The 13,033-nt window shown below is 44.9% G+C and overlaps 1 protein-coding gene across 1 annotated transcript; it reads right to left on the bottom strand.

Annotated features, from left to right (window-relative positions):
* Nucleotides 1-6,193: 6,193 nt before the first annotated feature.
* On the bottom strand, nucleotides 6,194-7,277 carry LOC134224791 (collagenase-like). The gene is made up of 3 exons (XM_062704369.1): nucleotides 7,179-7,277; nucleotides 6,667-7,123; nucleotides 6,194-6,608 (listed from the first exon to the last, which is right to left on the bottom strand). Exons 1-3 carry the CDS (start codon nucleotides 7,236-7,238, stop codon nucleotides 6,289-6,291), a joined length of 837 nt encoding a protein of 278 aa, XP_062560353.1. The 5' UTR covers nucleotides 7,239-7,277; the 3' UTR covers nucleotides 6,194-6,288.
* Between the last annotated feature and the right edge of the window lie 5,756 nt (nucleotides 7,278-13,033).

The following is a 13,033-nucleotide window of genomic DNA, read 5'->3' as shown; positions in this document are numbered from 1 at the left end:
AGCGACTGTGCATGTCTTACACATAATTTTCACACAGATTGCTATTCTCTCGTGTCATCGTCGTCATGTGTGAAAATTATTCATGCGATGTGTAATTTACTTTAAGCGTGTAGGGTACCATATTTTTTTCGCACAGCTGTGTAAAACATGTTGAAATGCATCACCAGAACCGGTGCCCTCCACAATTGGGGCTTATTAAAAGAAATTTATGATGGGTTGTAGCCCCCCGAATCAGTTCATTATCGTAACAGCTACCGAAAAACGTCTCTCACGGTATGCTACCTATCGAGAGTGTATACAGACATGATAAGTGAGAGATTTGCTCATTCTCCATTGGATTCAAACCCTGTATAAAAGTCAATTTTTGTCACTGCAAATGAAATCCAAAGTCACTATTTGGTCACTTTTTTGCAGCAGAAAGTCACCATTTAGTCTCTTGTAACTCACGTAGGAGAAGAGCTTCCCGGCAACCACAACCATGCTTTCTATTGACTCAACACGATACATCCGGAATAAGCCTGTGGGTCCAACGGTATCCAGTAGTAGTAAAAGTAGTAAAATTCTTCTTTGTTTAAAACATTTTTTGTTCTACAATTAATTTTAACATGTACAGTGATCGGCCGGTTGGCCCTCCAACTTCAATTCCAATTATTGTTATTATTATGATTATAATGTTTGACTTAATTTTTAAAATATAATGTATCATGACGGCCTTCAAGAGGGGCTAGTGTTTTTAAAAATTTGATAACCTAACTACTATGTACACTAATATTTACAATAAAAATTTGATAACCTAGATTGGAACTAGCGCCCTAAGCGCTTGTTGGTCCGAGTGCAAGCAACGGACCCTAAACTTTTCTTTACACTCACCAAAGCGTTCATGTAAGGTTTTTATTCCGGCCAGACGGTGGACCTCGGATGTTCTTGTCCTGGGAGGGTGTTGAGGATCATCCTCAGGAATTTGTTTTGGACCCGTTGAAGTTTGAGGTGGTGGGTTTTAGCGCAGCTCTCCCAGACCGGCATGCCATATTCGATCACAGGGAGGATGATTTGCTTGTAGACAGCAAGCTTATTTTTCAGGGACAATGACGACCGGCGGTTGATCAAAGGGTATAGTAGTTTCAACAAGACGTTACACTTTGTCACCGTTTTGTCAACCTGTTGCCTGAAAATAAGCTTGCTGTCGAGGGTCAAGCCAAGGTAGCCGGCCTCATTGGCCCATTCCACAGTCGTGCCATTGAGGATGATTTTACAGTCCCCAGGCGGAACAAGCTTAAGGGATTTGGAGTGGGGGAAAATGATGACCTGGGTCTTCGCCGCGTTGATACAGATCTTCCAGCTGGTGAGGTACTCTGTCAGGGCATCCAGGCCTCGTTGGAGTTTTGCCACTAGCGCTCTGATCACTCTACCGTTGTAGACGATGGATGTGTCATCTGCGAACAGAGACAGAATGCCGCCTTCTGGAGGTTCTGGCATGTCGGAGGTGAACAGATTGAAAAGCAGGGGCCCGAGGATACTGCCCTGGGGAACGCCTGCGACGATGTTGTGCGCATTGGAACTCGCTCCGCTGATTGAGACCCGGAATGTCCTTGCCGACAGGTAATTGTTGATTATTTTCACCAGGTAGCTGGGAAGATTGTAGCGTTGTAGTTTGTACACCAGGCCATCATGCCATACATTGTCAAATGCCTTCTCGACATCGAGTAAGGCCATGGCGGATGTTTTCGAGACAAACTTGTTCCGTCTGAGGACGTTGGTAACTCAGGTCAGTTGGTGTACAGTTGACCGACCGCGTCGGAAACCAAACTGTTCCTCGAGCAAGATGTTGAGATTTTCGGCAGACTCAAGTAACCGATGATGAATAGCTTTTTCGAATAGCTTGGATAACCCTGACAGAAGGCTGATGGGTCGATAACTTTTGGGGGAGGAAGGATCCTTCCCAGGCTTCCGGATGGGGATGACTTTCGCTGACTTCCAGGACGATGGGAAGTAGCTAAGCCGGAGACACTGATTAAAGATCAGCGAGAGGTGCTCAAAGAACGGAGCACTCATGTGTTTGAGCTCGAGATTCAGGATGCTGTCGAAGCCTGGGGCCTTCATGTTCTTCGACGATTTGATATAGGCCGTCAATTCGTCAGCTGGGATCTCCAACTCCTCCGAGAAGTCGTTGGGAATCAAATGGATGTTGTTAGAATGCTCATTAACGGCTGCTTCGTTTGGACTAGCGATGTTCTGTCCAAGATTGTGCGAGCTGATGAAGTGACGACCTATTTCGGCGACCTTTTCTGCAGGAGGTATCAAGCGATTCTTAGAGCCATTATTGTCTAATGGGAAAAAAGTGGAATGGGCCCAGGCTTGGATTTTAGAATTTTGGTCCTTTTCCAGAACGGCTTAGCATAATCTGGGAGAGTGCGGATCTTATTCGAGAAGTCGTTATTTCTGAGGTCCACCATTCTGGCCTTGATAATTTTGTGATTCGATTGCAGCGTGCCTTAAGCTCAGGCAGTCCAGTACGCTGAAACTGCCTGCGAGTGACATTCCGCAATCGAATCAAATCTTTGGTGAGTGTATCGATGTTTAAGGAGTTGCTTACCTGCCGAGCCGTCGGTACGTGTTGCTCTCGGGCCGCCGTTATCGCCTCCTCGATAGCGCACAGCTGGCGGTCGATACTTTCCGGCGTCTCCGGACGCACCTCGTAGTCGACGGTGTTATCGACGCACTGCTGGAAACGCTGCCAGTTCACTCGGTGGTAGTTCCGCCGTAACTGCTGGTGCCGATTGACCGAGGAGCCCAGTTCCGCCACTACCGATCCGAACTGAGCTCCTGGTATACAACCGGCTGCGAGACGTGGTCACTCAGGTTTGTTACGTAGAGGTCGAGCGTTGCGTGGGCACCGGACCGACTCAGCCGAGTGGGGGAATCCGGGCTCAGGATCGTGTAGTGGCCTTCCTCCATGTCGTTGCTCCAGATGGTGCCGTTTCGATTGCCGCAACTGTTGCCCCAGGCTTGATGTTTGGCATTCAAGTCGCCGGCAATGATATACTGGCCTTGCCTCCGCGTCAGCTTGACGATGTCTCTCCGAAGGGCAGCCGATGATCCATCGCCGGCTTTGGCTTGCGTTGGACAGTACGCCGCGATGAGCGCGATTGTGCCCACCGAAGTGGTGATTTCGACACCGATGGCCTCGATGACACTGAGCTGGAAGCTTGGAAGCAGACGACAGTTGATGTTGTAGCGAAGAGCGATGGCCACACCACCTCCCCTGGTCGGCCGGTCGAGTCGCACGATGCGGAAGTCCGGGATGTTGATGTTCACCTCCGGTTTTAGGTGCGTTTCGGTGATGAACGCCACGTCTATTTCCTTCTCCTCAAGGAAATCCTTCAGCTCGATTGTTTTGCTCTTTAGCGAGCAAGCGTTCCAGCTGACCAGGCCCACCCTAGCAGCCATTTTCAATGATGAACATGCCAAGTGTGAAGACCTGGTCGAATCGGTTTTGCAGCCGCGCAGTCGAGTGGCGAGCTGCGCGAAGATCGGCATCAGTTGCTCCGGAGTGTACAGCGGGGCAGATTCTTCCGGTGGACGGCTTCGTTCTCCGACTGCCGACGGAACCCAGGAGGAGGAAGCGGGGCCATTCGCTGGTGGATGGTGCCGACGATGCTGGAGCTTGGACCGATGCAGCTGCCGCTGCCAGTCGCTTGTGCGGCTGTAGCGGTGGGAGTATTGGAATCACACGACGGGGAGCCGGGATAGCTGGAAAGTTCACCTCGTTGATTACAGGAACACGGTTCTTCTTCGGAATGGTCCTGGTGGAAGCCTTCTTCCGGATTTCCAGGAACTCGGCTCGCTTTGGGCAGCCCTTTGTGGTGGCCCTGATGTTTGTCGCCACAGTTGGCGCACTTGGGATCGGCCACCTCCATTTTGTCGCACTCGTCCGTCGGATGGGGTTCGCCACACTTGTTGCAGCGCGGCTTCATGCGGCAGTTCCTGGTGCCGTGCCCGAAATTGAAGCAGTTGGTGCATTGCGTGACATCGCGGTGCACTGGCCGATACCGCTCCCAGTCAACGACGGTGTAATTTATAACGCCAACCAGCTTCAGGTCCTTCCAGGTAGTGGAACCGTGCTCCAGATGGATCAGGTAAAGCTGGTCGCGATATTTCCTCGCCTTGTCGTGACGAGCGATCTTGTGGACGGCTACTGGCTTCAGTCCGCAACTTTCAAGCTCTGCTTGGAGCTCTTCCTCCTTCATGTCGTGAAGTCCTCGCAGCAAAGCCTTGAGCGGCTTCGTGCCGGGGTGGTCATGAGTGTAGTACTCATACTTGTGGACCTCAAGGAACTCCACGACGGATTGATGATGGTCCCTGTTTGCCGGCATCACTTTCACGCCCTCGCTGCAGAGCCGAAAAGTACATTTCAGCCCCTTAGCGATCAGCTGGCGAATTTTTGGGCGTAAATCCGGCGGATCGCCCTTCACAAACACGGGCGGGCACTTCTCCTTCCGCTCCGGTTGCACCTGCGGCAGCTGCGATTGCTGCTTCTTCCTCTTCCGGATTGCCGGCGTCATCAAGCGGCAACGGCGACAACACGTTGCTCTGCAAAAGCTGCTTGGAGGGGTTACCCGCGCCTCCAAGAGCAGTGCGCTTAGGCACTTTTCCAGCGACCGAATCGGCCACCAAGTCTCCCATGACGGGTCCGGGAGAAAATAACGCCAACGCGACAGGCGAAAACGTAAACAGCGAAAGAACGAGAAAAAACACTTCGAAAAAATGCGCGAGCAAAAAACACGTCTGTACGTGTTGCTGTCTCGAACTGGAATGATGACCAACGGTATCCCATGCTCTGTGCCGTTTGAGCAAGGTGCTGCTCTCTTATTTGGCACTCCCATTCGTTAAAGCACTCCAAATCTATGTATGTCTTTCGGCATCATCCCAGCATACGATATGGTGCGGTATGCGCTTGCGACTCGTGGACACATCAGCTAGTGTACTCTGATCAATTTGTTGACATTGTACCCAACCTCAAGTGCCTTGGACCATGCCGTATCGGATAACGCTACTCCCGTTATAAGCCGTCGATCCCTTAGACATCTTTCGTGATAATGATTTTATCGCTAGTGATGCCCTTTGGAATCGAAGTGGATCGTAAAATTTAGTTTATCGTCGATCATCAACGCCCAAAACTCATACAGGATGGATTTCAATAAGGAATTCAGTCCTATACCTCGCATTTAAAAGTTGGTGATGGCTGTGGCCGATTGGTCATGGCGCACAGTGGCAGAAACCCGAACAAAACCTCAAATTTGTTTTTCGTGATTTTCGTGAAGCCCATATAGCCCTCGAATAACATAAAAGATGGAAGATAACCATTTTAACCAAAAAAAATTCAACGTTTTAAAATTACTCTTTGGTGAAAATTTGAATGCAATCTCAGGTTTTGTCCGAGATTTGTATGAGGGCCCGCTACTGTGTGGCGTATCGGAGATATTGCGAAACTACTTTTTCTTCCAAGGGCCCCCCGTCTAGAAGAGCATAACAGAAACTGAAAATATTTGCTTACAACATAATAAATTACCAAATATGTTTTTCCTGTTGTAATACCCAGGTAGCACACATGTTGTAAACGTGTTCCTATTGCTCATATACAACCAAATTCAGTCATATATGAGTTACTGCAACAAAATCGGTTTGAGTTGTGCTGCTAGGGTACATAATTGAACCGTTTGTTTGAGAAACTGCATATGTAACATTTTTGGCCAAAATGAGATTTTTATATATTCTGAATCCTCGTCCAAAAATACGTTTTCTGGCAAAAAATACGAAAAAAAAAATTTTGTTCAGGAATGTATGAAAAAAATTTCGTTTGTTTGAGAAACTACATATGTCCACGTACTTTGAAGAGCAATTGTGGAGTACTGCTTATATTTTTTGCACTGAAAGTGCCCCAGGGTCTTGAGTTTTGCCAAAAACTATTGATCTGTATCGAAGAAATCGAAAGATTCGGTGCAAATTTGTTCAAAAACAGTTTTTAGTTGTTTTCTCGAAATAGTGTAAAATGGACTTATGCAGTTTCTCAAACAAATGATTCAATTGTATCTAAAAATTCTATTCGTATAATATATGTACATAATCCTTGTCATTATATACATGCATGATCATCTTCAATACAACACTTTACAGCAAAATGCAAACCGGCCTGTAGAAGTTTATAACAATACAATTTATTCCAAGATGTATAATAACTAAACGTAAGTTATGGGCATGCTATTACTGATGCGCATTGGAACATACTCATTACTGCACGCTCAACCCTGTATGCTGACTTATCCAATGTAGATAGGAAGTGGTCCGAATGTACCCGGACGGATCACCAGTGCTGCAACCCCGGTTTGACACAAAGGAGACGATACCGATTTGTAAAAAGGCTCCATTGTCGTTGATAACTAGTGGGCCACCCGAATCACCTTGGCACACATTCTGGTTGATCTGGTCCCACCCAATGGCGCACAGGGTCGAATCTTTGATGACTGATGTCCCATACACGGTGGAACACTCCGAGTTCGATATCAGACGCATGTTCTCGTACTTCAAGTTACTCGAAATTGATTGGCTTGCTGTAAGAAACTAATTCACAGTAATTCGAATCATATACGGAGCTATGTGTAAATATACCATCAGATGTACGCCCAAATCCGGATACTATGCCGACAATATTCTGGTAATTTTTCGCTGCATAGCGCAGAGGTGGAAGCTGAATTGGCGAGATTTCATCGCTATATGGAACTGGCGATGGAAGCTTAATGAGGGCGACATCGTTGTTCAATCTGATCGGGTCGAAATCTGGGTGAATTATTTTGGTCACGGTCGACATAGTCAGCCGCGGGACATTCAGAAGCGTAGATCCTAAGCCTATCTGGAACGCTGTGTAATCCTTAGCGCAATGAGCTGCCGTTAGAATCCATTGCGGTGCAATCAATGATCCTCCACAAACGGTTATCGAACGACCCAGAGTTGCGCGGATCGAAACTTGCCATGGGAACTGGCCAGCTTCAGCCGTTTGGCCGTTTACGATTTTCTTCAACCCATCGTGGTGAGCAACATCTTTCCTGGGAATCGGGAAAACATCGTACTTTAATTGAAACTTTTTATACTGAGATTACGTTTACTGGAGAGTTCGTACTTACAGTTGCTGCACTTGCTATAGATAGCACTGTTAGGAAAACAATTTTAATTTTCAAATTCATTCCTGCGCAACTCGCTATGTTTAACCTGTATCGACTTCTATTCCAAATGACCACAATTTGTCTGTGTAATCGTTAAAAAGACATTTTATAACGAACAGCACTTACTAAGCAATGTTGTTCACTTGCTGATTACATCTCTATGTACTCGGAGATGTGGAGATACGCAGTTTTTCAATTACAGTTCGGACGGTGATTTACGGTGAACGGTGTGGAAGCTCTGATGTGAAAAATATTGTGATTCATTCATGCAATGAATTGGGAACACTGAATACTTTGCTTTTATATTTGCTCCATTTGTACCATTTGCTCATTTAACCTTCTTTGGATATTAAGACAAAGTTACCAATAAAATGTATTAGCGTGCTTCCTTCGTCCAAGCCCCAACGATCAACATCAATTGGGTTGATTTATGTGGTCTCCAACCTAAAGTATGGGTGGGAAGACAGTGCAAATTATATCACAATTCTTGGCCAGAAGATAATTGTGGGTTCTTTCCAAGACGTTGGAGCTGCAAAAAAACCATATTTGCTACATTACCGCTTCATATTTCATACATTTATTCCACAAACATATTTACAGTTTGTCACATAACTGCTATATAAATGTTAATTATGTTATTATATAAATTATAATATAAATGTTAATACATGGGCCTTGCCCGAACACATGTTCCAACGATCGTTGCATTGCTGATTGGCTAAAACTAAATCTCAAGGGGCAAGTAGGTAACTCTAAACTTTGCAGTAATATTACTCATTGTCTCGCAATAGTATTTCGTGATATTTCTAGTATCCACGATTTTCGTCAAACAATGAAACGGTTGCTATGGCGTTTGTCAAGTTAGTTGATGAAACACAGTGCTCCCCCATATAGGAAACACCTAATTTATACCTTCCACAGATTCTAGAAAAAAATTCAAACCGCATTTTATGTTTCTAATACCATCAAACCAAAACGTGGTCCTCAAAGGTTGCCCAAAAAGTAATAGTAATAGAAATAGTTGTGAAGTGATTTTTTTTATATTTAAATGAGACTGAAATCATGTGTCATAATCATAAAACTGGGTGGACTGTATCGACTTGGTGGCGTTGTGTTTCATGCTTTCCCAACCAGGGCTCTTCGATCAATTTACCGTAGATACGACGTAGTTTTTCGCTAGTATTTGTTAGTATTTTTGGATACTGTCGAAAGTTTAGAGTTAGTTGCCCCTTGCTAAATCTTTACATTTGTTACCTCCTTTCTCATGCATATTGGGTTGAGCGATAATGAGTGGTGCCCTTTTCAATGGCCCATCAGAGTCGTTGACAGGATGGGTCTGTAATGGTACTCTCGAATAAAATGTGAGGGTAATATTGATCCAGGAATGTAAAACCTTACAGAATTTGCAGCAAATACTCGGGGGCCTTGTTGGGGTCTCCAGTTAGCCTCCAGTTAGTAAGAATTCCAATCCGAAGATGGCGAGTTTGATTCTCGGCGCGGTCTAGAATGATTTCGGGTTAGAAACTTTCTCGATACCCTGAGCATAGTGTATCCATTGTACTTGCCATCATATGCACATACTCGTGCAATGGCGGTCATAGAAAAGCTTTCAATTATCAACTGAGGAAATATTAATAGAATAGCAGTAATAGCAGTAGGAATGTAGAGTCATAGATGAAGAATAAGAAATTACTGATCATATAAGAGGAATATAAAAATTTCTCCATTTATGTCGTTCGACAGCTGATAGATTCCTATAAAATGGGATTGTATGGTCCATGAGAATGTTTTCGACCAAAGTGTCCGCTAATAGAACCCGCGAAGTGCTCTAGAGAAACCCGTAGAAGGGAACTGTGCAGTTTGTGTTATCTGTTGGCAAGCGAGAGCCTCTTGAAACGCCTAACCCTATTAAAGGTTCACTACAATGTGACTCGTGACACATTTCCAGATTGCTTTGATTGCTAATGATGTGGCTGTCAGTTGTGATCGCATTAGGCCTACTTCGATGGTTTTGTTGCAATTGAATATTTGCTTTATGTAATAAAGGGCAAGTGCATTTTCACTGCCACACAGGAACATTCCCGTTTTTACTTGAAAATATGCCGTTTTTTTTAATTGCCGTTTAATTAATTTATTTTCGCAATTTTTGGTTTTACAAAAGTTTGACAACATAAGTGGTTTGGCTAAGATCCTGCAACTTTATATAATTTGTATTTTTGATCTTAAATTTGTTTATGCAGTGTTCCTATGGGATGATACTACATTTCGGCCTTCAGAAGGCACTGATTAATTGATTCCGCAACAACCACAGTTCGATAGCCTAGCTACATTGCGTTGTTCCGTTTCCGTACCTGAAAGGGGTATACAAGCCTTGGTCTTGGTAGTCCACGATAAGAAGGCACCTTTACCTCCATTTGGGTCCACTTTGGTCAAGATAACCGATTGGTTTATATTTCTTTGCAAGGTAGTGTGTAAATCGGTGCTATAACCCAGTGTTCAACAATTTCCCACCCACAACTCCTTCTGAGCAGCCGAGAGGCTTACAAGCTTCACTAGCGCCTCTAGTAACACTTGACCGTTCCGATTGGTCCAGTGGCTGTCCCACTCCACTGCCCGATCGTTGAAGCCTCCTGCTATGACGACCGGCTTACGACCCACTAGGTCAGACGATAGCCTATCGATCATATGGTTGAACAGTTCTGTTACTGTTCTAATGACCACATTGATGGGGCATAGCAGCTACAATAGAACACCATTGATCTTGGCTATCACGACACCATCACCTCACCGTCCCGTCGTGCAAATAGTCGCCATTCTAGACCCGTCCGCCACCCAATTATCGTTATCGACAGGGACGTTGTCCGGGTCAGACATGGATCCTCGACTCCGATACCGACTGCCACAACAGTTAAGATTAAACTGTGTTACTTGCACGGCTTCTTCTTGTTTGACTCTCCGATGGGACACGAAGATCCACCGTAACGCGGTTACAAGCTTGCTTTTTGCTGGCGCAGATGAGGCACTTTGGTGCCTTATCGCATTCCTGCGCCTTGTGCCCTTCCTCACCACAACGACGACATTGGTTGTAATGGTCTGGGCCCTTACAATTTTAGGACTTGTGTCCCAACTCTTAGCACCGATAGCACCTGTCAACTGAAGGCGGCTGGAGTTTGCTTTACGGGAAATACTGACCAGCCGATCTCGCTCCATTACCTTTTTGGCTTCCGCAACCGGTAACCTAAGGTACACTACTAAAAATCCACACATATTTATTGGCAAAAATCCATAGATTTAACTTATGATGTATATCAGCGCACACATAACCATAATCCACGCGAACTACTAATAAAATATATATCCAAATAAACTTTATGTGCGGTCTCGAATCAGCAATTATTTAATTTATGTGCTGTTCTATATTGATTATATTAGGGTGGAGCTATTGCAAAAATTTATAACGGCGACACATATATCTTATAAAGATAGTTTTGGCAGTGTAGGCTACCTGCGTGCCAAAGGGACCGCCTCTTAGGCGTACAGAGGCCTTCTCGACCTCTGTACTACATGGCTCTCTGACGGCAAAGACGACGTCATCCGCGTTCGTGACCTCTTCCAGTTGCTTGAACTGGAGGGTCACTTCCGCCGCCAACGACCTCACCTCGGCGCCATCACCCAAGACCTCTTGGGCCAGCTTCCTGTAGTCTGTCCTACTAGCTTGCACTCCGCGTTTCAGAAGCAAGATTATTTCACCGGTCTTGAAGCGTCTGACCCAGCGCCGAAAGCTTTTCGGCCGCTCGTATCGATTTAAGGACTTTGGCGTACTTTTTCTTATCAGTTTTCACCAACAAGGCCTCGCCTCTTTCCTTAGGTAAAGATGCGTTTGACTTCCGTTTGCCCTACTGACCAGCCAGGGATTTGTGCCGATGACACAGGCCGGCTGGCTCCCTCTTGCGGCCCGGCGACTTGCGTCTGGTTGATGCCTTGAAAAAAAAATCTGATCCGTCCAGACGACGTTTGGCTTGTATGGTCGCACGTCGTTCGGCTTTGCTCTGAGCGGATTCGCCGGATTGTTGTCTGAGCCGTTTCGGGTTAGGCGCAGTCTTTTCTTCATTGGCCGTCAGGGCGAAATAAATCGCCTCTTGGATCATAGTCGCTCCTCCAAGGAAGGAGAAGGCATCGGTTTGTGCACATTTGTCGGCCTACTCTCTTCCCACCACCCGCCTGATAAACGAATCCTGTTCTTGTCTTGAGACTCAAACAGCCTGGCGGAGCATCCGAAGGTTCTGTTTCAGTTCCTCACTGATGTTCTGCCGTGCGCTCGCGAATTCGATGATATCATCGAGTTGCTCACCGAGCGACTTCCATCACCCATGCACCCATCACTGCTGGGGAGATTATGGTGCTGCTAGTTGCAGCCTCAGTCACTCGCGCGGCTACAAAGCAAGACCATGCTGTGGGTGGCTGGGTTCGATTCCCGTTACCGGTCTTGTCAATTTTCTTATTGGAAATTGTCTCGACTTCCCTGGGCATAAAAGTATCATTGTGCTAGCCTCATGATATACAAATGCAAAAATGGTAACCTGCCTTAGAAACCTCGCAGTTAATAACTGTGGAAGTGCTCAATGAACACTAAGCTGCGAGGCGGCTCTGTCCCAGTGTGAGGATGTAATGCCAATAAGAAAAAGAAGAAGAAGTCATGGTCAATTTTTCAAATCAATGGTTTTTCGAAACCATTCTGGATCTTATACAACTGTACAGAATTTGGGCCCGATTGGTTGCTTCCTCGCTTTCCGCATCGCGTTTTAAGGAAATTAGTAATAGTGTTTGAAGGAAATTAGTATGGGAAAACGTATATTTTTGCATTTTGCAGTGGCATATTACGTTAAAGTATAACCCAAAGGATGCCGAAAAACTTTGCTGAAGAAGGTACGTTGCTGGAACGTCCACGAAAAAAGTTATAACGCTACGAAGATTGGTTGTTCAAACCATATGCGAAAAATAGTTTATTCTGCCAGCACTGCCGAACTACGTGGACCAATAATTTAACTGAGTGTTATTTTGAAATTATTTCACAAAGTAAAAATGGCGAAAAGAAGGAAGATGGGGTTTGCTCTCTGACTACCATAGGTTGTCCGGTAGTGCTGGCAGAAACATTGATTTCTTGCATATGACGAATTTCGCGCCAACTCGACCAGCGGTTGGCAGCACCATCTCAGAATCGAATGAAACTTGGTGAGCATAAAGATATGGTATTTCTAAGCCACTCTGCATACTTAGTTTTTCAAAAATTGTCAAGAATAACATTTGATGAGGACCTAATTTTTTTTCATGGATTTTTTATAAATCGATGTAACTCTAAAATGACAAGACCTACAAAAAAGAGTTGTATGGCGGACTGTCGTGAAATTCCCAGAAGTATTTTGGAAAAATATCCAAAAAATAAAATACCGATTTCTACACTGAAAAAAAAAGTTTTAAAAATTAAAATCGATATTACAAAAAAACATCATCTCAGAAATCGATGAAATTTTTTCTGCAGATAGGTATTTTAATTATCTAACTTTTCTGGGAATAATGTTCCTGTGACATATTTAAGAAAAATAAGTTTTTCTAACAAAAACTTTTTCCATGTCCATATTGAGTGAAAATTTATCAGCGTGTTTTATGCCTACAGCGCCAATTATAGGTTCAGCAGCCTATCACCAACCAACGACACATTTTGGAAGTATAAAAATTTGTTTAGGAAGCAATTTAGCATAATCTAACATTAATGTGGACCAACATTTGGAAAGGGCGTATATTTTCCTAGATTGCTT

This window comes from Armigeres subalbatus, chromosome 3 (genome assembly GCF_024139115.2).
Source record: "Armigeres subalbatus isolate Guangzhou_Male chromosome 3, GZ_Asu_2, whole genome shotgun sequence".
NCBI lineage: Eukaryota > Metazoa > Arthropoda > Insecta > Diptera > Culicidae > Armigeres > Armigeres subalbatus.
Note: the sequence above shows the minus strand (reverse complement) of the source record. Positions and strands in the feature narration are given on the sequence as shown.

Coding starts and splice junctions, on each gene's coding strand:
- LOC134224791 (XM_062704369.1), bottom strand. CDS start 7,238: ATGAATTTGAAAATTAAAATTGTTTTCCTAACAGTGCTATCTATAGCA. Junction 7,124..7,178: donor CTATAGCAAGTGCAGCAACT/GTAAGTACGAAC, acceptor TTTCAATTAAAG/TACGATGTTTTCCCGATTCC. Junction 6,609..6,666: donor ATTTGGGCGTACATCTGATG/GTATATTTACAC, acceptor AGTTTCTTACAG/CAAGCCAATCAATTTCGAGT.